The sequence below is a fragment of the Mytilus galloprovincialis genome, chromosome 13 (assembly GCF_965363235.1).
Source record: "Mytilus galloprovincialis chromosome 13, xbMytGall1.hap1.1, whole genome shotgun sequence".
Classification (NCBI taxonomy): Eukaryota; Metazoa; Mollusca; class Bivalvia; order Mytilida; family Mytilidae; genus Mytilus; species Mytilus galloprovincialis.
This window is the reverse complement of record NC_134850.1, coordinates 47,945,072-47,967,423: the sequence shown is the minus strand read 5'-3', so window position 1 is coordinate 47,967,423 and position 22,352 is coordinate 47,945,072. Positions and strand designations below refer to the sequence as shown.

At 33.1% G+C, this 22,352-nt stretch overlaps 1 protein-coding gene across 1 annotated transcript in view; it reads left to right on the top strand.

Moving 5' to 3' along the window:
• The first annotated feature begins 355 nt into the window (after positions 1 to 355).
• The window catches only part of LOC143056023 (uncharacterized), a 39,267-nt gene continuing 17,270 nt past the window's right edge, over positions 356 to 22,352 (top strand). The window contains exons 1-10 of the mRNA XM_076229098.1: positions 356 to 492; positions 4,186 to 4,260; positions 5,580 to 5,677; positions 6,232 to 6,330; positions 6,872 to 6,970; positions 7,337 to 7,639; positions 8,184 to 8,304; positions 11,984 to 12,191; positions 13,451 to 14,313; positions 14,869 to 14,983. Of these exons, the coding sequence (XP_076085213.1) occupies positions 416 to 492; positions 4,186 to 4,260; positions 5,580 to 5,677; positions 6,232 to 6,330; positions 6,872 to 6,970; positions 7,337 to 7,639; positions 8,184 to 8,304; positions 11,984 to 12,191; positions 13,451 to 14,313; positions 14,869 to 14,983 (2,058 nt within the window). The 5' untranslated portion in view covers positions 356 to 415. The remainder of the gene's footprint in view (positions 493 to 4,185; positions 4,261 to 5,579; positions 5,678 to 6,231; positions 6,331 to 6,871; positions 6,971 to 7,336; positions 7,640 to 8,183; positions 8,305 to 11,983; positions 12,192 to 13,450; positions 14,314 to 14,868; positions 14,984 to 22,352) is intronic.

Sequence of the window (22,352 nt, the reverse complement as noted above, 5' to 3'; positions counted from 1 at the left end):
CATTTATATGTTCATGTGTTTAGTGTGACTTCCAAATAAACTGAATTATAACCGGTTTTTCGTTTGGGGGCCAGTTGAAGCACGCCTCTGGGTGTTGAATTTTCTTGCTGAGTTTAAGACTCATTAGTCCTTGGACCTCTGCTGTTGGTCGGGTTGTTTAACACATATTCCATTTGCATTTCAATTCTATTTTAATAAGAAATCAAATTTGGAGAAGTTCACTTAGTCTTAATGTGTTGTATTTATATATTTTTCACCACATTATCTTATATCAATTTGCCATATGGTATTTCGAATGTCAAGATGAACTAAGTTATCTGCATTTTTAAGGTCAGGTATCGAAAACACTACAAATAGCAGAAGCTTCCTGTTAAACATCACGTGTCTACTGGATCATTGAAACATTTAGATCAATATGTACTGGAAGTGCAGCTGTGTTTTGACTTTTCTTGCTATTCTGTTCTTTAATACAGCATACTCTCAATGGAGGGGGTAAGACAATACTTACATTATTTTGTATTCATGTGATTAAGTTTTGCTTTTATATATGTTTTTTACTTAAAAAAGCTAAAATATTTTTTTCTTTTTTAAATATTCGGTTACTATAATTGGCCGTTCAAAAGTTTTACTATGATAAACGTTGAGCACAGAGTACACGAATTTAAAATAAAAAAAAATTCCCACCAAAATTCCGACTTTATTCAATGACAATAACGAATTTCAAAATAAAGGTTAACTACATTTCACATTGTTTAACAATGAAAATGAATTAGTAAAGAGGTGGTATCGGAAAGAATATGCATATGTTGGAAGAAAGATATGACATTTACTTTGACTTGTCAACACCAAAAAGTTGTAAATAAACATTAATCCTGGTTATATTAGAAATATTTATAGTCTGATATACTGTAATCTGTTTATTTTTTGAAAGGCAATTGTGTACTTAAAAAAAAGTTTCGAAAGATGATATTGATCACTCTTTATATAAATGTGTTCCGCTTATAGTCAACAAGATTATACATTGTATCTAGTATTTTCATCAAAATGGGATCATAGCCAAGTTTTTTATTTACAAGAAGTAAGTAGATAAGGTATGATTGACAATGACATTACTATCCACCAAAATTCAAATAAAGTGGATTTGATCAATAATATACAACCATATGTCCTCAACAATGAGAAAATTCCATACATCATTGTCGACTATAAATGGCCCCGACATAGAAATATGAAAGAATTCAATTTAAAAACTCAACGGTTAAATTTATAACAAAACAATCTAAGAATAAGAAATATCACTGATATCAACCAAAAATAACTACTGAACTACATAACGAATGTGGCGGGGTTAAATGTGTTTCTGAGCACTCTTCTTTCCACCATGGTGTAGCAGTACAAAATAAAAACTTACTATATAAATCAGTTAAAAAAATCCTTTTTCATCAAATCATTACAAAGACAAACAACATAAACCATAAAAACAGACCGCACGTGTCATGGCAATAATACATAAACCCCTATGTTTTCCTGGGTTCATTCTGGCTATTCCTACATTTTGAATTTTATAGGTAAAATAGTATAATTTCATGTAGGAGTTCCCAGAATTTTTGTGTAAACAATGGGATTATGTAGGATTATGTTGTAACAACACTAAACTAATGAGATCTAATGAATCAAGGTAAATCCAGGTAATTCTTGTAGAAAATAAAGAAAAAGAATAATTTATATCACAATCTTTTATTTCATTTAATAATTTCATAGCACAGTTTATGTAAATAGTATTCAAAAGCACAATATGAATTTATAGCTATAATGACATGCACAAGTATTTGCAATTATTTACAATAATATATATAAGTAAATGATATCATTTGAAACATCAATGTTAAATCATTCTTTAAACCAAAGCACTAAATTTTGAGTCACACTAAACAAAGCACCAAAAGTATACTAAATTGACATTATTCATAGCACTCACATAGTAATACATTGAACATGATTGAACATATAAAAGAATACAAAGTCTTAATCAATGTGCAGGAGATGAGAAGCAGCATCTCCATACTCCACTGGAGTAAGTTCATCATTCTGTAATCTTATCTTCAGTGTTTGGAGTCTGTCATCAATTTCCCTGTACTTCCTCTTTCTTGGGATACGTTTCCCGCCAGCTCTGTACTGGATCAATGATAGAGCATGGAAGGCTTCTTCTTGTCTTAACAAACTAATCATACTAAAGATGTTTGGGTGAGCTGCCTTTACTAATTTCTTTAGCTTGCTATGCCAACCTTCTAAATGGTTTGTTGTTCTAGGACCTTCTGTTGCATAGTGATTCCACAGACTTTGGTTGCTCTCTACCCAGTAGCTGGTTACATAGTCAGTAAAGCTAAGTGTTGGTGTAGTAGTATCTGAATCATCGATGTCTTCAAGTGCATTAAACCAAACATCTTCAATTGTATTGGGTGGTAACAGTGGCAGTACTGCAGCTCTACGAACAAGTTGGTGTATGTCGCCCTTTTCATTATATTCAGTTTGCAGACCATGCTTCTGTGCATTTCTCCAGATACACTGGGTGTAGTGGAAAAAGCACCCTTTGATGTGGATATCTGGGAAGACTGAAGTTGCTGCATTTCTGATGGCTATTTCATAGTCGAGGAACATCTTGGCTGGTTGAAGAAGGATGTTGTATTGGTTACATAAATCTTTAATAATAGTAAGTAGCCTTTTGTACATCTGCTGATCTTTACCGGGTAGGAAGCAGTAAACCAGTGGAAACATAGTACCATCAACTTTGGCGTGGAATGTGTACAGCTGGTAGAACAGTGTTGGACAAACATAGAATGTTCCATCACAGTAGATGGTGTCTGCTGCTGCTAGATGATATAGGTTCTCTTGGGTACTGAATACAAGCATTCGCCCATTGGTGTTATCATCTGCAAGTAGGAAGGGTTGGCCAGTAGTAGTTTGAGCCCATTCACCATCTACTGTGATATCTTCTACTGTTGTTGGTAGTGCTGGTATTAGCTTGTGTCTCTCGTTGTAAAGCTGGTCTTTGCATGAGTAGAAGGTTGGTATGTGTTCTACTAGTTGGTGTGTGTCATCATTCCATTCTCGGTCTCGTAGTTTTACCAATTCTTCTTCATAAATAGTTGGTATTGCAGTGAGTTCATCTTTACAACGAGATTTCATACGTTGTAATACATCGTCTACTCTGAGTTGCATTCTGTCTGAGGGATGGTTGTGATTAGCATCCACTTTGGTTGGTATGTTGTTGTGTGTGTTGACAGTAGCAGGGCAGTTACGGGTAGAGCATTTCCAATAACATCTGTCTCCACGTCTTGACTTTATCTGGAACTTGTAGTTATTGTGTACTAAGTTCTGGTTGCCTAATCTATTTGTTGTAAACTTGATATCTAACTGTGCATTTGCCATGGTGAACTGAGAATGATCATTACAGGAAAAATCTGGCTTCTTATAGTAATGCTTAATTGTTTGGTAGAGCTTGTGGTGTTCAGTTAAGACACTGAGCACAAGTTAATAGTGTTAAAGCTAATCAAAGTTCATAGTCATTTGGCTTTGCTTAATCTATTAGGCCAATTAATACACTTTTTTTTTATCTGATTATGATAATTAAGTACTTTTGATATTATATTCATTTTTTAAAATCATAATTTGTTAAAATAATGAAATTATTAAATTCTTTGAGAATTTTTCTGAAGTTGAAAATGTGGGTAACTATTTATTTTCTTTTTAAATGCTTTTACTACTTTTTCATTCATTTTATTTTTATTTTTCCAATGCTTTTACTTCCTTTTCTTTCAATTAGTTTTATTTTTTAGAAATTCTATGGTATTAAAATACTTAAAATTATTACTTTATGCATGTTTTCAAACAAAAAAGTCTCATTTATTACATATAAGTAATAATTTTTATTTAATTTCCACAGGTAAATTTACCTTTGACCAAATTAGACACTAATGACTAAAACAACATATTTTGCAATAAAAACATGTATTGTTCTTCCACTAATCCCCCATGTAGGAATAGCCAGAATAGTAAAATACAAAATGTAGGAATAGCCAGAAGACACCGTTTTCCTGAAATTGGGACCTGGTGTGTAGGTTGTTGGTGTGTTATGTTGTTCGGTCTTAATGTAACTTCTAAAGATTTGTTTTTTTCAATTTTTAGAAATTACTATACCAGGAAGTATATTAGTTACTGGGATACAAGACATCCATGCAACAAGGAAACCTGGCCTGGAATGTATGACAGGATGTTATTTTAAGATATTATTTGATAACATGCGATTGGCTCCCGTACGGGATGGGTCCTGCTATCTCTAATATACATCCAGATTTTAAGAAAATGTTAAATTATAAAAGTTCAAAGAAAGACAAAATTTTAATAGTTCTTGTCTTTTTTATCTTTTACTGAAGTATATAATTTCATGTCTTTTTTTCATATCAGACCCTTTTCATATCGGGCCCTTGTGCATGCTATCAGCCTTCGTATTTTTTTCATTTCATTACAACATCATGAAAGTCAACAACATATAGTTCTGCGTATTACATGTACCTATATAACTCGGAAGTTTTTTCCAATATAACTTTTTATCTTATCTCTATACATTTCCAGGAATATGACCGTGTAAATTTCATAATATGTAAGTAGGTGGGGCTTATTTCAATACACAATTAGTAGTGGTGTTACGTCCCTTGAAGAAGAAAACAATAGTGGTGAGGGAAAATCTTAAATGTTTCAACAGCAGTATTGTTGATGAACGAATAAAATAAATTTTTCAGAAAATCGAAAACGCCTTAATTAATTAAGTTCAAGTCAAATTTTGCAGTACATTGTCCATACATACTAAAGTTTCGTAAATTAGAAAAAATGGTTTATTGTATAATTTTTAATTTTTGTCATTTTCAAGAAAAAGCGGCGGGTTATACACGGAAGTAGTTAATACAAAAATGTAGATCTATCTGTATCACTCTAGCTTCTCATATTTAAAAAAAAAAGTGCATAAAAAGTGCATAATACGGCTTTATGGCGTCAAATACGTTTACCCCGGACTTTATTAATTTGACCCGGACTTATGAACAACGTCTTGATATGGAATTTAAGGCAAATTCAATACTATGATCATACTGTTAAAATAACAAGTTTTTCATCGTCCGTATATGATAAAAATACACACATAATTGTTGAAACATATGAAAAAAGGGATATAAAACAAACACATACATGTACAACCAAGCTAAACTTTGATTGAGCGTGTGGAGCCTTTTTTTTAAATTTCTTTTATGATTATTAAAAATAAATTAGGACATATTTGGTGTTTATATCATAATCGTGTCAATAAACAAACAGTTTATATATGTTAACAATCAATGAACAGTGAGATCAACCAGATGCTAGAATTAAAATAATTAGTGCAAAAAAATACTTTTAAAAATACGACCTGTTGTGTAAAATAAATATTTGATAAGATCAACACTTGTGTTTGAAACAATTTTCTGGTAAATTGTAGTCAACGTGATTAATGATTTACATAACTTGGATTATCATTTATATGAATTAAGCTGCTGGAGTAGAAGAACTGAATATTATCCAGTATACGGATATCAGACATTATGTAGCAGTGGATGGAGGCATAATGGCGATCACAACTGTAATATAGGTAAGTGTTTTCAGCGGACAATATAATATTATATACAGTCGAAATATATAATTCGCAATTTGAAAACGACACTTTTTATTTGCATTTAGGGTCTTTTCCCATGATAAGTTTTTTTACTTCATCGTATAGTATCTTAAGTCTTATCTGATGTTTAAAAAATTGTCGTGTTCACTTTCAATAAAACATATCAATGCTCTATCATATTCCGTTACACTCGACATTTGAACAAGCAACAAGTATTAAGAGAATATAAATTGATGACGACCCACAATAAGGAATGTTAAATTGAGTTTATTCGCAATACCATTTATAGTATTATATTGATAGCATCTTAAAATATATTTCTGCAGATTGTCTTCCGTCTTCAAAAATGCCGTACTATAGAAGATAAAATGCAAACTTTCCGTTACCAAAGGCACTTTGATACTTGTAAATGTTTAAACGCAGTAAGATCACTTAAACTCAAAATGTGACAACACTATAATTACCCGCTTTAAGTTTTATATGTGTATGTGCCAGCAAATTAGAATGTTGACAATGCATTTTCTTTTCAGCCATATGCGATCCAGTGTGCAGGAATGGCGGAACATGTTATCATCCAAATCGACCATGCAGGTGTCGAAATGGATACCAGGGCGATATTTGCGATGGGGGTGATTAACTTGTATCATTTTCCTTTTCAAGTTATTTTAAATTTTACTGAGATTCTATTTGTATATACAAATTAAATGTTATATGTATCCTATATGTATCGATAATGGCGCTTCAAAGGCGCAGCCAGTATAACATAGAAAACTGGTTTGATTATGATTGAAGAATTGTAGACTCTTTGCGTTTTTGTGTTCGAAGCGAAACTATAAGACGTGTCGAAAAAAAAACCATTTCGCATCAAGTGATAAAAACCGTCTGAATGACGGGATATAAGTGTACATATGCATGATTGACTTTTGAATTCATTTGTAGTTTTTATATTTCATAGCAGGCAACATTGGTTTTTAAAATGACAACTAACACTGCATTTTTTAATGTACTTTATGCTTTGATTGAATACAAATACAAATGATGTATATACTTTAAATTTCCACATCCAAATATCATAGGTTTTGAAACATTGCATAAACTGTACGATATAGTATTTGGTACATTTTTATTTATTTTTGTGATGGAAGCATGAACAATCTTGTTTTTCTACAGTATCAGCATGTTCTCATCTTCGACCTTGCTATCCTGGGAAGTGCAACGGCCAAACATGTGTCTGCTCAGATGGATTTAATGGAAAAAGCTGCTTAAGTTGTAAGTAGATTAAATTCTTATGAACATTTTATTTAAAATTCATTGACATACATCCATATTTAACGTTGCCAAGTAAGTCGTCTGAGAAATGGTTGTTTTACCTGCCTATTTGTATCTATTTATTTTCATCAATTCACTAAAACGAAGCATGTGTAGTAGGTTTGATTTCTAAGATATGTGTATATGTTTAACGTCATCTTCTTTATATCATAAACTGGTATAGACCTACATTGTTGTGAATTTCTTCAAAATATAGGGTATGCTATATAACATGATACGCATTATTTAGTACAAGTTATGATCGAACAGTTTGTATACAATCTTTGCTTTATATGCAATTACTAGAATTACAATGTGTTTTAACAGTGACAAGCCAGCAGTTCTTGCCAACTTTAGAAAAAATCAATGCCACCTTCACTTATCACCAAGCATCGATAAACAGAGATCAATACAGTTATAAGAGTGATGCCACTCACATGACGGAGGCTGACATAACATGGACAAACCAAGGGAAGTTCAATAGGCTTGAATTTAATTTGAAAGCCTCACTAGACGAAACTTATGTATTTTCCCGTAATCCAAGTCCTCTTCCAAGCTACATCAGTAAGGTACAATTTGGGATTGTTTCTGCCACTGCATCAGTTAGCCACATGAAACTAAAAAATAAAGGTAATTCATCAGCAACATGCTCTAACTGCTAAGCGTAAGCTAAAACAGGACCAACTTCTAGTTTTATTCGACAAGATCTAAGCATTCTTGTATATTGTGTAATAATGCATATTTTAAACCGATATCTTTGATGTTTTCATATGTATATTAAAAAAATAATAATACTATTTATTTCGACCAGTTATTTCAGGATTCCAAATTATAAATAATGTGTGCCGGAGATACAACCTTTCATTCTTTACATTCCGTCTCAATTTATTATATTTTCGGAATACATTTACAAAGATAGAATTTCGAAAGCATTTAGATATGGACGATATAGTACTCTGTTACTTTAAGGGATTGGTCCATACGAGAATTAGCGACGCGAAAAGTTTTTGAATCTAGGTTTTTTATTCCTGTTATACATGTTTGTTGTTGTTCTTTTTTAATCTATCTTGCTTGCTTAAGTGATTTTTAAAAAGAGAAATATACACAATATCATAGGGATTTATAATGCGAGTTCACTGGTCTATGTCTATTTAACATTATGTATTATTTACAGGTTATTATGAAGCAGATCACAAAACACTCCCCTGTCCAAATCTTTCTGATTCAAGTCCAAGTACCGAACTTTCATGCTTTTTGAACACCAGCTACATAATACAGTTTGACTCCGGTGACAGGTAAAAGAACGTTTTTCATGATTTCAATCGTACAGCATCCCATATATGTACAATATAACTTTTAGTGTTGTTTTGTTCGGTTTTTTTTAATAGTCATACTTCTGTAAACTTTCTTACTACGACACGTTACAAAGAAGATATGCAAAACATCCGTTTCTGAAAATACGATTAGTTTTTCCGTATATTTGCTTAATTCCTATATGTCTAAAATAAGATTTCAATTTACACTGGGTATATCTTAAAGTAATTTACAAATTGTATTGATCTTAACTATTTCTGATTGAAAGGACTGGCTTTCAAACCAATTGTCAAATGACAATGGTATACAGTGCCGATTAGTCTTCCACTTCCATGATTGAAGTATAGCCTGAACCATGACATATATCTATATAAAAGATGTTGTCTGATTGCCAATGAGACAAATCTGCGTATGAGCCCAAGTAATACAGAAATTATCAACTATAGGTCACTTAACGGCCTTCACCGATACACAACGTCGATACTGCATAGCCAGATGTAACCGGCGATCTCCATCAATCACAATTAGTTAAAAAATCCAGCAAAAATTGAGATACAAAATTGATAACAACATAAGAAAATTGATTATCAAAACCTTAAACATTAAATATTTTTAAGTGCAGAATGAGTATAATGTATAGAAAGAAAGTCCAAGTAATAGTTTCTGATTTCTAAGTTCTGATTTGGATTTTTTTTCGAAATAAGGTTTGAATTTTACACTCATGTACCCATACGATAAGTTTAAAGGTTAAAGATCCCCGAATAATTGGAAATGCAAAATACATGAGATGAAATGGGAATCAGATCCATAGTTTCATTACACGTCACATTATAAATTGCATCGAGTATCCAATTTGAACCCTTTTGACAACATCTGCACCATAAATTTTATAGGTTTCTTTACAGGCTTAACAATTCGTGTTTTTTTTTTTTATAAATTGTCACTATGTCTGTCTTTCAACATAGGTTGAAATACCAGCGCCCGCAGCCTAAAAACTACTTTGTAAGTTTTTTGACTTTATGAGTTCGATTGTTAAACTAGACGCTTTTGTCTCAGTGTTAAAAGGGCGCTTTTGTTACGGAGAATATAACTAAAATAAGACAACCATGAGCACTGATAATCAAAACCTTTCTCATGGTTGCTAGTTTGTAATATTCATTTTTTGTCGAAAGGTGTAAGTCTAGTCCTGTCTCTGTGTGATACGGGTGATAAAAAACTCCGGAGCAAATAAGTGAGAGAAGACAATCTATAACTCGCTGAGAATATTTGAAAACATTTCTTAAATGGTGCGAGTTAGTATGTTTTTTTCGATTGGTGTGCATTATATCGGTTTTTTATGTGACACACGTGCTCCGAGAAAGATGGAATTTACTAAGAGAAGAAAACACAGTTCGTTTCAGTTTAATCACGTTTCTCCAACATATGATAATGAATACTAAACACCATTAGGGATTAGGTGGTCTTCATAAGCACTAGTATATGGGTAATCAACTGTAATCACATTTATCAGTTCTTAACTAAAATAATGTATAAAGAAATATGATATATAAAGGTATATATGAAGCCATTGATAATCCTTTTTTTTATATACATATACTAATTGCTTTTACATATATTTTTGGTCGAATATAAACAAAAACTTAAACATAATTATTTCCATCCGTATTTGAATTACAAACTTAAAAGGTTATTCAACTAAAATTTCCATGAGTACTAAGGGAGAATACAAATAGGGTTCATCACGTCTTGATCTATAGGATGTTACTGAGAGTATTCTAGATTTGTCACTTAATCTTTGGACAATATATGAAAGTTGACTAAGCGATTTAAAGATACTATATTTAGAAGGGTTTGATACTTTTATATTAGCTTTAAGGTTGTTCGGTAGTGTTTTATGCGAGTGTTTTGTTTCTCGTTTCTCATTTTGTTTATAAAGATTTTATACCGTTTTCCCGTGTTATTTGTTTAACACTAGTCATGTTGGGTCCCTTCAGCTTACTGTTCAGTTTGAACCAAGGCTCCGTATGGAAAGTCAAACTTTGACCTATAATAATTTTTCACTTTTTATACATTGTGACTTGGAAAGAGTGTTGTCTTATTGACACTCATATCACATCTTCTTAAGTATAATTAATGACTCCATACAAAGTATTATAAATTTCCAATAGCTCTCGGATATAAAAAGTACATTTTTATTCAAGATCACGAAACTTTAATAAAAAATACTTTATAAAGAAAAATAGAGAAATGAATATGAAAACAAAGTAAAATAAATAAGTTTATTACTGTGCTAGATTAACAATGATTAAATCGACGTTTAAAATCTTTGGAAACTTACATAAAAATACTAGTTTTATTAGTTACATAGTGCGCGAGTGACCTAATACGGTATATATGGGGTCAGTCACTAGCACACTATGCAACGAATTTATCTTACCGACTATCTTAACGTTTAAAATGTAGACAAGTGTCCTATCAAAATGAACAAGTCTTCAATACTGTTAGCGTTAAGAAACTACTTCCATTGATCCTACAAAAACAGATACCAACAATAAGAACTCGATAGGTTTAAATGTGTTTCATGAATTTATTTCAATCTTAATCATCACTTTCTTCGTCTGTTGAAATCTTTACGATTATTTCACATTACCGTTTTGTTTTTATAAAGGGGCGTAACACCACTACTAACCGTATATGAAATAAGCCCCGCCTCCTCACTACCTTATCAGGAATATAAAGGGACGTAACACCACAACTAACCGTGTATAAGACAAGATCCGCCTCCCACTAACCTAATATAAAATATACACGGTCTTTACGAGGGCGCTTATAACCAATCACATTCCTAGAAATATATAGGAGGTAAATTATCTATAAATATTGGAGGTTTTTATTAAAAATATCTCTTTTTAACAATTGCCTAGTTAAGAACAAGGGAATTACAGGTAAATATCAAGATTCCAGTCCTTATGAGGATCCCCTTATCTCTAATGTTGTTTTAATCTTAGTATAAAATGTAAGAGAAAAGAGACCACACAGAAGAAAACAATGTAATGATTAAGCACATTGCTTCGAGTTTGATACAGTTATGCAGGTTGTCATAATCACTGAGAGCGCTTGAGTGGTGAGAAATAGCCGTGGGCCGACTAGTCATAAATTCAAGGCAAATTGAATACTAAACCAATTTCATGTACGCCTCCTTACGAAACGAAGACAGGCAAGGAACCAGCTACGGAACTTTTTTACGGTTTAATGCTTAAGCTACGTTAATTAAACAATTATTACATGTAGTTATAAAGTACATTACATACACTAACTATTAATCATTATGTAATACTTCAGTCAGACGATCGTCGGCTCGGAGACAAACCGGCTAAACTATTGTGGTCTACAAATTAAAGCGTATAGATACACTGAATGCTCACATTATATATCAATAGTTGAAGTAGCCTATAAAAACAAAGCGAGGTTTATAGAAATGTTCTAGACAACGTCCACACAAAGTGTTATGTCCGTTTTGTAAATACAACGTCTTAATAAACTCTTGAAATGTGTCTATCAAAATAAAAAAAAGAGGGTTTCTACATGTAGTGAACCAATCTTCACTGGAATAGATATATGTTGATTTTAATATCAGTTATTCGTTATTTTTCCATTTAGGTACATGGTTCATTTTTCAGTTAGTACTGGTGGATACAGGAATCTTCAAAATGGTCAAAGTCCATATGCAAAAAATACTTATATTGCAATTAAGACTGGAAATTCGATGCAACTTCATTTCGATTACGATGAACCTAAACATTGTTCTGAAGATTCTAGTTGCAATTCGGGAGAAGTTCCATTCATTTTACGTCACGATGTTACAAAAGTAAACAATTATAAGCATTTACATTATATCAATGCGATATATTACGTATTTCAACTTCAAATATCTTTTTAATGAATCAATTTGCGTTTTAATAGATATAGGAAGATGTGGTATGAGTGCCAATGAGACAACTCTCCATCCAAGTCACAATATATAAAAAGAAAATCATCATAGATCAAGGTACGGCCTTCAACATGGAGCCTTGGCTCACACCGAACAGCAAGCTATAAAGGGCCCCAAAAATACTTGTGTAAAACCATTCAAACGGGGAAACCAACGGTCTAATCTATATAAAAACGAGAAACGAGAAACACGTATGAACTAAATAAACAAAGGACAACCACTGTACATCAGATTCCTGACTTAGGAAAGTTAACAAAGTTAAAATATGATACCGCTGTAAAATTGTAAAAAACAAAATTTAGAAAACCATCATTTTTGAAAAAAACTGCATTATCTTATACACAGGGAAATGAAATGAAATGAAAAAAAAATGTTGTTAAGTGTACTTCTTCTTTGTGTACAATCATCCGTTTAGGAAAACCAGGAAATTTCTTGTATATCAACAAAACTAATCAAACACTTGGCACACATATGGTGAATATCAACAATAAAATAATGCAATTGGTGCTAGATAAAAACTTTCTGTTACAGCTACCAGAACAGTATATAAGGATAAATGAAATAATTTTGATTTTCATAGTACGACGAAGGTTATATTCTTAAACATTCATATTATATATTAAATAATGTATCCAATTGAAGTTAGAGAATGTGTCGACAACAAGCCGACCAAAGAACAAAAAGACTTCAAGTCTTCAAAACAGCGATAAAATACATCACGCGGGGACGCGTTCAGCTGTCCCCTAAGATTAATACTAGTTCAGCTGTAATGAAATTCCAACTAATCTCCAAAACATATAGATGAAAATTAAAATATATTTATTACTAACATTGGCCAGATACTGTGTTATTGTACTCAGTGCTATTATATTGAAACTCTTCCCTAGGGATCGATGTTAATTACACTAGTCAGTTGCCTAAATAATTTAAATATTGTTGTGCCCGAAGATTATTATCGTAATATATAATTACTAATTTTCATGTAGGTATCATGCTATCATTTAAATAGTTGCTCTTCTAGGTTTCAAATTCGGTGTACCATCTTATTTTAATTTTGTTGTTTTGAGCTACATCCACAGGCAATAAACTAAAAAAAATGAACATTATAGCGTTAATATGGAACTATTTTATATTAGGTTGCTCTTAAACCTCAATGGGGAGGTTGGAAAGATGAATTATCAGGAATCATGAGATATGTATTTGAAGTTTGGAAAATGGAATATAGTTACGATCTTAAAGGATTAAGGGAACCTCTCATCAATAAAACCTTCAATCCAGTACCTTTGTTTATACAAGAAGTTAATGCTAGCGACATTTTCTCCTTTCCGACATATGAACCCATTGAACCTGGTGTGTACTCAACCATACTAGAAGTAAATGACAAAGCGAACAATTCTAAATATGCAAGACAAGTTGCAATATATGATATAACGTCTAATATATCAACTAGCTCTGACCATCTAATAGTTGTTACCACCGCTTCCAAAGCGACAAACTTTGCATGGCAAACAAGTCAGTTTTCGAACATTGAAGTTTCATGGTCTGGTCATTTCACGAATAAAATTCATGAAAAGGGATATTTTCTGTCAAAATTACTTGACTATGAACCACGACTGAGTGAGGGCAAGGAAGCAAGGCGCCATGACTACAAAAAAATACTTCCTAGGTTTGATGATACTGACGGTGTTAGAAACAAATCGTCAATACCAAATATAAAATCTATTATTCGTTTTGAAACCGTTGGTAGACACGTTATTCCTCATTTGGAATTTCCAAAGACAGGTTGGGAAGATGTTGTACCTTTAAGTGACAATAAAAGTTTCCAACTTACAGATATCCGTGATGGAGATTCTTATGAACTTTGGATTCGTGCACATGACATAATGGGAAATAGTAAAGTGGATTCAACTGTTGTACATTTTGACAGGAGTCCACCCACTGTTCACCCTTTAAAAGTCGAGTACAACATTGATGATGGAGAATACCCATTTTCAAGCAGGTATGAAGTGTGATTTGGGAATGTATACATTACAATTCACCATTGTGAAATACATGTATAAATACCTTAATTACTTTCAATCCTTTCATCGCATGCAGTTTTTTATTGAAACTCAGGTAATGTACTAAGTAATTTATCCCACCCTTTCCGTTAAAATTGGGTAAATTCGTATTGTTTATAATATTCTGATATGCAGGTTTTATATTGATGGACTATCTACAAATAACAAATGCTGTCTTATTGGTCTTTAATTTATACATATTTACTTCATATCGAAATCAACCACTGAATACATGCAAGCGTATTTCAATTAATTGTTAATTGATTTGTACAACTTATAACTTTTTAAAATTTTAAAATCAGGAAAAAAGATTTACTCATATTGGTGTAATATTTATGTTATTGTATTATATTATCCTGCAGACATATAAGTCCATAACGGAAACGTAAAACAACAGCGAGGCGTTGAATTCTTGGACGTTTAAATTCGAATATCTCCACTTAATGAACAGTTCTTAGTTAAGAATTAAATGAATTTAATGTGTTCTTTTACAGAGTACGTGTTTCAGCAGAAGATGAACACAGTGGGGTCAGGAAAATATCATTCAGATTTATGGTAAATGGAACTCGTGAAGAAAAGGCAAAGAAAGATTTTCTTATTGAATCAAAGGTACTTTTATTTTCGAAACACGTTCTATCCTTGATAATTGCATGTTTGTTGTTTAGATAGTTTTTTATGCAATGTAACGTAAGCGTTGTTATTTTTATTTCATATAACTATACTATTTTTCGACTTGTATGTTATAGTATTCATTTAGACATTTTGTTTAAACAAATGTTGCAAAGAAACTTCTTCAAGGGCGTCCTGTACAGTGACAATAAATGAAAGGTCACATATTATTTTGTCAAGTTTTCATTATGATACATAAGGTATGCTGCTTACTTATTATTATCTTCACTCAATGGTTTGTTTTGATGACAGTCATTTGGATACATCTGTGAAATATTTCATAAATTCTGTTCTGCGGAAAGGTCTATTGTATTTATTCTAATTATTTGTTTCTTTTTCCGCCGAATGAAGAAATTTATTTTGTGGTTTTCCAAGATGTCGCTCAGATTTTTGGCATGTAATATCAAACAGTTATTGCGCTTTTGAGACTGACCATATTTAGTCAAAAAACTTAGAGTTATCTCCGTTTTCTTTGTGGTGAGATCTCCTCCGTAACCGTAAAAGAAATCGACAAATTCATTTTACAAAATTGCTGGCTATGTCCTCATAATTTTTTGTTTAGTTATGACCGAAGCGATACGAAGACTTCATATGAGATTTAAAATAAGTGCTATGCATTCGTAACTGTCAAACCATAATGCCCGCGTCACACTGTCCCGATTTTTATATACGATGGACACCCGAATGCGAAAATTGTAAGTTCGTACGAAGTTGGTCCCGATCTCGTTAAAATACAAAAAAGTGACCGAAGCAAGTACGATGAATAACGAAGTCTATACGAAGGTGCCGAAATTATATACGATAGCAAAAGATGGACATACGAAGGTTAACCGAAGACGGGTATTTAAGCTTCATATCTCAACCGAAGCCTGCACAATGGATCACGAAGGCTACACGATGGATTACGAAGGCTACACGATGGATTACGATGATGGCGCGATGGCCATACGATGTCTAAAAGATACGAACAGAATTTCGACAACATATCGTTTATGTACAAGTCTGCCATGCGTGGCGGGAAATCGATCTTATTATCTAATTCTTATAAAACTTAGTTTATTATCCCCTCGCCTACTACATGTAAGTTGCGTGTAGATAAAATTGTTATGGACACTCTAGAACCAAAATGCTCAAAACTTGGTATGGCGTTACTCGTTAAGAATATCTTAAGCGCTATTTACTTTAAAGTTCAAGGGTCAAGGTCACAGTGGCAGTTGTAATACAAGGCAATATCACCCTTGTGGACACTCTAAAACAAATATGCTTCAAAAGATTTAAACCACATTTGGTATATTGTTTTTCCTTGTACTGAACTGACATTTTTTACGTTCAAGGCCAAAGGTCAAGGTCATGCAGATGGACTTGTTTTTTCTCCTTGAAATAGAATAATACACAGGAAATTGGTTGCTCATTTTTTTTACCTGCTGGTTCTAAAGACAATATTAAAGGTATTTCCAGTTACTGAATGTTTTGGTTGATTTCTAAAAAAAAAGTGTATGTATCAAATATGCATATTCAGTTTACTATTTTCTGCATGTGTCATATACAAATATAGTGTCCATATTTGTCCCCAATATGTTACATACGATGGGATGCCACGCTCGGCATTGCCTTGTTTGAACTGTAAAATGTGTGCACTAGTCTGAATAATCACCCATAATTATGCCCATGTTTACTGATCTATCTTAAAGGTAAGGCAATGAGTTCGTTGATCCCTTTTATTCAAAAAGAGCCCTTTCCAAAAGAATATCATAATAATATAGACAAAAGGAAGGATGTGGGGAAAGCAACAAATGCGGCAAAATATGACATATAGAAAACAAAATGGTTATGGAGTAAACATTCTTGTGACAACAACTGAGACGAAACATAAAATTCAGAATAATGAAGAAAAAGTTGGTTTCCCTATATACGTGTACCTGCAATCATTGGTGTACGAGGCGCGTTTATGATTTTCATTATGTTACTTGATATGAAAAATTGACAAAAAATAATATTTTACTTGTAAAAGTAAATCCTGAGCCTGTAATAGCTGCTCTTCTTGTTCCATTTGAATTAATAGAAACAACGCTGTCGCCTTTCTTGTTCACATAGAATCATATGATATGAGCTCCATGTTTTGTGAACGTCTTTCTTAAAAGTCGTATTAGACTGACCAGTGCATATCGCGCATGGCACTTTAAATGTATTTTAGCGCTAAAATTAACTTCCATTTAGCTGGATTTATTGCCGTCGTAGTTCCATCTTGTCGCCTTCGTACTTTTATTCGATGGCAACACGACGGGATTACGAGGTCTTCACGAAGTCGTGTTGCCATCGTAAGACCTTCGGGTATCTTCGTGATTCATTCGTGTAGACATCGTAATGTCAAAACTGCCCGATGGAAACGATGGAAACACGAATGCAATACGATGTGCAAAGATGCATTTCCGGTGACATTACGATGCTGAGGATGGTGATACGAACTCAATACGAACCCTCAACATCGGACGCACCTTCGGGGATTTTTTAACATGTTAAAAAATTTAGAACCCTTCCCGAAGTTGTCCCCGAAGGCTAGAAAAAGTAGCCGATGGTTCTACGATGGTTAAAGATGGCACTACGAATAGCCCGATCTAAATACGATCAGTCCCGATTTTGAAAATTTCCATTATCGTGTTGCCATCGGCGTAAAAATCGGGACAGTGTGACGCGGGCATTAGTGATAGAGACCTAGGGTCTGTTGATTTGAGGCTCTTGGTCCAAAAAATAGAAAAACTAAGTCAAGGTCAAAGGTCAAGGTCAAATTCTAAATGTTGCTTTCTCCTTGTTTCTCGATCTCATCGGTCACTTTTAAAGATATACATAGAAGAACTAGTTTGTGTAATTGCAATTAAGATAGGAACATTTGGTTTAAACAATCAAATGACATTTTATAAGAGATTTTGGACCTGAAATGATTCAATTAAAGACTAATTGATTATAACTCCAACTGGCTACATGATAAAGTCATAGGGTCTTTTGCAAACTGTTGGTTGACATGTGACCTCGAAAAACATCAACAGGAAGTGATCTGGAGTAAACCGGAAGTAAACAAAATATTTTTCAAATATGCATTCATAAAACTATCATTTGAAACCGGAAGTGAATTTCACTAAATCTGGAAGTACCTCCCATATTACTATGAAAAGTATATTAAAACCATATATTTTTTAACTGTGTAAATAAAGCTATCATATGAGACTGTAAGGTATATTTTTAATCCGTAAGTTGACAATTATCTTATAGTCAAAAATGTATATAAACATGTATTTATTGAATCAGTATGAAGTAACCAATGATTGGACGCCAAAAAGTAACTTGTAGTAAACCGAAAATAGCTTCTCATTATTAATTTATAAAATTGATGTGGAAAGACCTTCAATTTTTAATTATACTGGTACTTGCTGTTATATCATATTCACGTTGCACAGTGACGTTCGTTAAAAGTGTAATACCACCAAATCATGGTACGTCACAACCGGTTGTATACGAAAGTAGGTCGAAAAATAATATTCCCTTGAATTTGACAGTTGTAGGTTATTAATCCTACATTACAAACCTGCTCGTGCATTTTTCATTGTTATTCAACGCAAATTTATTTTCTAAGATACCTGGGACGATCTTATTTCACAAAAGATTTCTATTGTCTACTTATTGTACCTCGAACTTATTTACCCGATGTAGGTCTTTAAGTTGAGGTTCAACTCATTAAAAGTTAATCGGGCATGACTAATTAGATACGCCCTCTTAAAATACCTTAATTTACCATTTCAAGAATTTGTTTGATTGAAAGTGCTTTTGGTTGCTTAAATATCTTCTATCAATTATCAGGTGGTATTTTGTGGAAATAAATAACCTGTCCCGAACCGGGAGATGTTGGCTGCAATAGGGAATTAATTTATAAAAAAAGTCCATATCTCATTTACTTATAATGGCCGTTATTGTTTGTAAATTCATGACGTTTTGTATATGACATTCGTCTATCGTGGAGAAAAACAAGAGGCTCTCAAGAGCCTGAAGCGCTCACCTTAAATTTTTTGCTTAAATCTTCCATGAATGATTATTTTGAGTTTTCAATTTATATAAATGGTTCTTCGATTCTGTCATATCTTCTTCAAAAGCAAAAACAAGAGTGGACACACTGAAATGTCTCGTTTGTCTCGTGTTCATAATATAATTTATGATGAAAGTATAAAAAAAAAACATTGTATACCCCAAGCATTACATTATTGCTGTTTACAGTTTATCTTCATCTATAATAATATTCAAGATAGTAATCAAAAACAGCAAAATTTCCTTAAAATTACCAATTCAGGGGCGGCAACCCAACAACGGGTTGTCCGATTCATCTGAAATTTTCAGGGCAGATAGATCTTGACCTGATAAACAATTTTACCCCATGTCAGATTTGCTCTAAATGCTTTGGTTTGTGAGTTATAAGCTTAAAAGGGCATTTACCCCTATGTTCTATTTTTAGCCATGGCGGCCATCTTGGTTGGTAAGTCGGGTCACCGGACACAATTTTTAAACTAGATACCCTAATAATGATTTTGGCCATGTTTGGTTAAATTTGGCCCAGTAGTTTCAGAGGAGAAGATTTTTGTAAAAGATAACTAAGATTTACGGAAAATGGTTAAAAATTGACTATAATGGGCCTTAACTTCTAAAGGGGTCAACTGACCATTTCGGTCATGTTGACTTATTTGTAAATTTTACTTTGCTGAACATTTTTGCTGTTTACAGTTTATCTCTATCTATAATAATATTCATGATAATAACCAAAAACAGCAAAATTTCCTTAAAATTACCAATTCAGAGGCAGCAACCTAACAATAAGATGTCTGATTCATCTGAAAATTTCAGGGCAGATATATCTTGACCTGATAAACCATTTTATCCCTTGTCAGATTTGCTCTAAATGCTTTGGTTTGTGAGTTATAAGCTAAACACTGCATTTTACCCCTATGTTCTATTTTTAGCCATGGCGGCCATCTTGGTTGGTAAGCCGGGTCACCGGACACAATTTTCAAACTAGATACCCTAAAAATGATTTTGGCCATGTTTGGTTAAATTTGGCCCAGTAGTTTCAGAGGAGAAAATTTTTGTAAAAGATAACTAAGATTTACGGGAAATGGTTAAAAAATGACTATAAAGGGCCATAACTCCTAAAGGGGTCAACTGACCATTTCGGTCATGTTGACTTATTTGTAAATCTTACTTTGCTGAACATTTTTGCTGTTACAGTTTATCTCTATCTATAATAATATTCATGATAATAACCAAAAACAGCAAAATTTCCTTAAAATTACCAATTCAGGGGCAGCAACCTAACAACGGGTTGTCTGATACATCTGAAAATTTCAGGGCAGATAGATCTTGACCTGATAAACAATTTAACCTCTATCAGATTTGCTCTAAATTTGGTTTTTGAGTTATAAGCTAAACACTGCATTTTACCCCTATGTTCTATTTTTAGCCATGGCGGCCATGTTTTTTTTATGAAATGGGAATTAAAACACAAACTTTATTCTAGATACCCTAGGAATCAATCAGATGAAGTTTAGTTTGGATTGGTTCAGTAGTTTCAGAGGAGAAGATCTTTAAAATAGTTTACGACGACGACGGACGCCAAGTGATGGCAAAAGATCACATTTCCTTTTGGAAAGGTGAGCTGAAAAGGAAGGAGGGCTTTATAACTTTACGAGTTCGATCATTGTGGTTCAAATCTATTCTATTACGGCATACGTTTTACCTCTAGCGAACGCTCTGCCTTATTGTAAAAAGTGCAACTCTAAATTAGTAAACATTTGCTTCAATTTGATCCACTTTGAATCCAGTCGTGAATATGCATGACATTTTGCCACTGGACACAAAGGAGCAATAAATTATCAGCTTCATTTAGTGATTTATAATAATTTGTCCTCAGTTGATTATAGTGTCAAACAGTTTTCCAATTTTTATATATTTCATCTTTATTTACATTTGAATCTTTATGCGTAAATCTTAGCATTTCTTCCATCATTTTTCTCTTTGCATTTAATCTTTTTTTTTTAATATTAAAAAAACGTTGTCGTAGTACACATCAGGGGTTATATTGTATAATTTCAAGCAAAACTAACAGGGGAGGGACTACATCAGAAAACAATCTTCATTGAGTGGCAATAACTCATATATTGAAGCATACAATGACGGCTCCCTCGTCTAGGTGACAACATTTGCTGTTTGAAATTTATTTATATCTCAGACTGGTATAATAGTTGTCATAAAAGGGGAAAAAATGATAAAAAAAGGTTGACAACAATTTATAAAAAAGATTCAACTTATTTTGAGCGTTTCATTTTTAGCATTTAGTGAGCTATTCCCATCACTTTGCGTACGGCGTCCGTCGTCGGTGTCGTCGTCCGTCGTCGGTGTCGTCGTCCGTCGTCCGTCGTCCGTCGTCCGTCGTCCGTCGTCGTTAACTTTTACAAAAATCTTCTCCTCTGAAACTACTGGGCCAAATCAAATCAAACTTGGCCACAATCATCATTGGGGTATCTAGTTTAAAAAATGTGTGGCGTGACCCGGTCAACCAACCAAGATGGCCGCCACGGCTAAAAATAGAACATAGGGGTAAAATGCAGTTTTTGGCTTATAACTCAAAAACCAAAGCATTTAGAGCAAATCTGACAGAGGTAAAAATGTTTATCAGGTCAAGATCTATCTGCCCTGAAATTTTCAGATGAATCGGTCAATCGGTTGTTGGGTTGCTGCCCCTGAATTGGTAATTTTGAGGAAATTTTGCTGTTTTTGGTTATTATCTTGAATATTATTATAGATAGAGGTAAACTGTAAACAGCAATAATGTTCAGCAAAGTAAGATCTACAAATAAGTCAACATGACCAAAATGGTCAGTTGACCCGTTTAGGAGTTATTGCCCTTTATAGTCAATTTTTAACCATTTTTCGTAAATTAAAGTGATCTTTTACAAAAATCTTCTCCTCTGAAACTACTGGGCCAAATTAATCCAAACTTGGCCACAATCATCTTTGGGGTATCTAGTTTAAAAAATGTGTGGCAGGACCTGGTCAACCAACCAAGATGGCCGCCACCGCTAAAAATAGAACATAGGGGTAAAATGCAGTTTTTGGCTTATAACTCAAAAATCAAAGCATTTCGAGGAAATCTGACATGGAATAACAATTTTTATCAGGTCAAGATCTATCTGCCCTGAAATTTTCAGATGAATCGGTCAATCGGTTGTTGGGTTGCTGCCCCTGAATTGGTAATTTTGAGGAAATTTTGCTG